This window comes from Mugil cephalus, chromosome 16, assembly GCF_022458985.1.
Source record: "Mugil cephalus isolate CIBA_MC_2020 chromosome 16, CIBA_Mcephalus_1.1, whole genome shotgun sequence".
NCBI classification, from domain to species: Eukaryota; Metazoa; Chordata; class Actinopteri; order Mugiliformes; family Mugilidae; genus Mugil; species Mugil cephalus.
In genome coordinates, this window is record NC_061785.1 from 1,075,934 (window position 1) to 1,079,826 (window position 3,893).

Genomic DNA, 3,893 nt, shown 5'->3' on the forward strand with positions numbered 1-3,893 from the left:
TCCCGTCCAGGGACGAGTGCTAAATCACTTCCTTCCCGGATCCATTTCTGGTTCAGATGATGTGAGTCTCTGGAGACATGTCCCCCCCCGTGTCCCCCCCAGTTTCCTCTGAGCTGCAGATGGCTGTAAAGTGGTGAGTTAGCAGCAGCGACCTGTTTGTCCCGTCTCTTCCTTCCTGTGAATACAGGTGTGTTCAGCTCCTGCTTTCAGTCTCATCACATGCTGTTGATTTTCTGTGGCTCCGAGAGAAGTGGAAAAGTTGACTTTGCATTTTTTTTTTGCATCTGTTACTAATAAAAGCTTTTTATTAAAACTGTGCAGTCACAGCAGCTGCACAACGAACTGCTGACTGGAGGAAAACCTTCAGTTTTGTGGGTTTTTAGAACAGTTTTGACCAGAGCTGTGACGTGGGGATTATTTTATTTTTATTTTTTTGTTGAGGAAGCTGAAGTTTAGTGATTTGAACCATCAACACATAAAAACAAGCACAAGTTGCATCAGTTTCCAACAACAGTTCAGTAAAGACTTGAAAACAAGAAAGGTTTTTGACACAGCTTTTCTCGTCCTGTTCCTTCTGTATCCGACGACACAAAAACAACAAAAACAATCACACATCGTTCTGAACATTGTTCAACAGTAAATTCTCCTCAATTCTCCCAACTGGACCTGTAATATATCATATGTATCATAGATCATTTACTGACATTAAACCCTGTAGCTCGCGGGGTCTGAGTCGGTCATTCCAAGCTACAGAGATGAAACATGGCAACAACACAACAATCACCAGCTTCGTTCTATCATCACGTGATGTGAACTTTTCCTGCGTTTCACAGCGTGAACAGATCCCAGAAATAAACCGAACACACTCTGTGTTTTAACTTGGTCTGGTTTCTACTGAAGCCATGAGACTGTAGTAAATGACACAGCTGGAGTTTAAGGCCTTAACCAAAGCGTTTTATACGCCCTCCATCAGCCCCGACGTCCTCCTGCCGACTCAGGTCATTAACGTGGAGCTTCATTCATTTATTTATTTATCTGGGGCCCTGGAATGAATGAATGAATGAATGAATGAATGAATGAATGCGACGGACTCTGAACCAGGAAAGATTATTTTTTAACAGCTGACCCGCTGCAGCAGGATGTGTGAGCGTTGTTTGGTTTCATCAGGACGAGAGGAAACGAGGATGTTATTAGAGAGACGAGCCAAATGGAGCGAGAGTGACAGGATGTGAAGAACACATCAAATAAAAAGACGACGAGGGTCGAGGATGAAGGTCACGGGTCCATCGCTCAGGACACTTAACCCTTCACGGGACAAGGAGCCATCTTTATTTAGCCTCCTAGCTCCTCCTAGCCTCCTAGCTAATAGCAGCTCCTCCTAGCCTCCCAGCTAATAGTAGCTCCTCCTAGCCTCCTAGCTAATAACAGCTCCTCCTAGCCTCCTAGCTAATAACAGCTCCTCCTAGCCTCCTAGCTAATAACAGCTCCTCCTAGCCTCCTAGCTAATAGTAGCTCCTCTTAGCCTCCTAGCTGTGCAGCCTCATTCTTTAGTAATACAGACATCAAACAGTATAAAGACATTTAATAATGAACTGAATGTGATTCAGCTCCTCATTCATCATCTGCACCAAACTGAGCTGTTTAGCTTCTGGACCAGTGTCTCTGTGTCTTCTGGTTTTTATTAAGTTGTTGAATAGTAAAGTTTTGGGGACATGTTGTCCTCGTGGGGCCCTGGTTTACCAGCTGGACAGATCCAGCAGCTGTGGTGGAACCATGTAATGTCATTGTTGTTTTTTGTCTCATACTAAGATTCATTATAAATGTGTCTCTGAAACCAACATGAAGTCATCCTGACATCTGGTGGCGCACTGAAGAACTACAGTTCATATTTAAGGAACATTCTGCACAAATTAGAAAAAAAAGTCTCTTTACACACAAATAATACATAAATAAATACATAAATAAGATTTTATTTTAAAAGTTGAGTTTGGTTTGAGTCTTCACTTCCTCCTGAAGTTCCTCAGGATCGGATAGAGGGCGTGAAACGCTTCGTAGACGTTGTCCAACGTTTTAGCCCCTGGATTTTAACACAGACTTCACAGTTAGAACAAGAAATCAGATGAGATGTTGATGTGGTACCTCTAGAACCTCATCAGGTACCACCAGTACTCACATGTAAAGAACATCTAGAACCTCCACAATAACGAACACAGAATCAGGAAAATAACAGAACCCCTTAATTAACAAATTCCAAAAGGCGAAACCTTTGCCCTTATTCAACACCTTGTGGATTTTCATGACCTGGATGACTGAGAACCTTCACAGACATAATTAATGTATCAAACTTCAACCTTAAAACCTCTTCAGTGACCACTCAGTCCACTCAAAGGAACCCTAGAACCCAAACAGAAATGCTACAGGAAAATGACGACTTAAAGGTCCTACAGAACCTCCTAGAACCTCTTTACTGTTCTTCTTGCGTTCATTACAGTAACTTTAAGAACCTCCCACCCAGGAACCTCTAAAGTCTTTCTATACAGTGTGGATGACGCCCTCAGTGCGATCAGATCTGATTAATCCAGGGTACTGGTCATATTATTAATGATGTTTGGTGTGTGGGTGGAAGTTCGGCTTATTTACCGCACATATTTATCTTCCCAGAGGGAAAGACGGTCACGTTGACGCCTGGTATGATCTTGTAGAAGAGGCCAGGAAACAGCTCTGGTTCATAACTGTGGACAGAGACGGTGAATGTGTCCAGATTTCACCAATATCACATATAATAATGTTTCTCTTTCCGTGGAGCTCGGCCTCTCATCTCCAGGCTTCGTGCTAAGCTAGGCTAGGCTGTGTCTGGATACACACTAGATGTAATAGCTGGTTGATGATTGTGGCTCATGAAACCTGCAGAGCTGATGGTGGCTGGTGGCCAGTTGGTCCAGACAGACTGGGAAGGTGCTGCAGGTGGCCACCATGTTCCGGATCTTAAAGTCCAGGGAGGCGACGGGGAAGCCGAGCTTCTGCACTATGCGGGCGAACTTCCTGGCCGCCAGCAGCGACTGCTCCACGCTGATGAAATACCGAGACAACAGGAGGTTGTTCACTGTCCTAAAATGTCATCACTGGACAGTTCAGACCCTGGAGGTGAGTCCAGACGGACCTCTTGGCTCCGGTACAGACCAGATTTCCGTTTTTGTAGATCAAGGCTGTGGCTCTCGGCTCACGAATCCTCATGACGAGCGCCTTGTAAATCTGAAACACAACAGGAAACTGAAAGCTTCCTCGGTTCGATCAAAACCAGGATAAGCCTCATAACTGGGATATTTATGTCCAAGCAAACACACTCCACATGTCCTCTGGGTCCTATGATTCAGGCTCTGTGTACCTTCGGGTTGTACTCTACGTTCCAAGACTTGCAAGCGATTAAGTCCAGGTCCAGAGAGCAGCCCAGCTTCACGGTGGAGATGACGTTCCTGGACGTAAACACAGCAAACATGAGAATGTTAAAGCGCGCTGTTAGAAGGATGTTTGCAGGAAAGTTTAAACTTCTAAGCCACCGCAGAGGAGAAACCTTAAAGTGTTCAGATAAACCCGAAGAAGCTGCAGATCAGCTGGTAAACGGTAGCAGGTTGTAGCAGGTAGCTCCACCTGGATTTCATCATGATTTCAATTATGTCACGTACGCTTCTCAACAAACGCCTCAATCGCTGTTAATTTCTCGTCCTTTAAACTTATTTCCTTTTCCGACAGATGTAACAGCTGAATCTAAACATGTCGCTCCTGCGATGGTTCTGTCCACCACCACATTATCTGCAATCTGATTGGACCAGGCAGACGGAACCAAGAACCCACCAGAAGGAACTACAGAACCTCTAGAAGCTCCTGAGTTATGA

The 3,893-nt window shown here is 44.6% G+C and overlaps 1 protein-coding gene across 1 annotated transcript; it reads right to left on the reverse strand.

The window, feature by feature from the left end:
* Nucleotides 1-1,680: 1,680 nt before the first annotated feature.
* On the reverse strand, nt 1,681-3,533 carry LOC125022405 (TATA-box-binding protein-like). Its single transcript, XM_047609043.1, has 5 exons — nt 3,386-3,533; nt 3,161-3,252; nt 2,905-3,069; nt 2,641-2,732; nt 1,681-2,077 (listed from the first exon to the last, which is right to left on the reverse strand). Exons 1-5 carry the CDS (start codon nt 3,494-3,496, stop codon nt 2,001-2,003), a joined length of 537 nt encoding a protein of 178 aa, XP_047464999.1. The 5' UTR covers nt 3,497-3,533; the 3' UTR covers nt 1,681-2,000.
* Between the last annotated feature and the right edge of the window lie 360 nt (nt 3,534-3,893).

Bases quoted from the DNA above. Each gene is read 5' to 3' on its own strand.
- LOC125022405 (XM_047609043.1), bottom strand. From the start codon at position 3,496: ATGTTTGCTGTGTTTACGTCCAGGAACGTCATCTCCACCGTGAAGCTG. The intron at 2,733-2,904 runs GTTTCATGAGCC...CTCTGTCCACAG, and splicing joins AGCCACCATCAGCTCTGCAG to TTATGAACCAGAGCTGTTTC. The intron at 2,078-2,640 runs GTAAATAAGCCG...GTTAAAATCCAG, and splicing joins TGGGAAGATAAATATGTGCG to GGGCTAAAACGTTGGACAAC.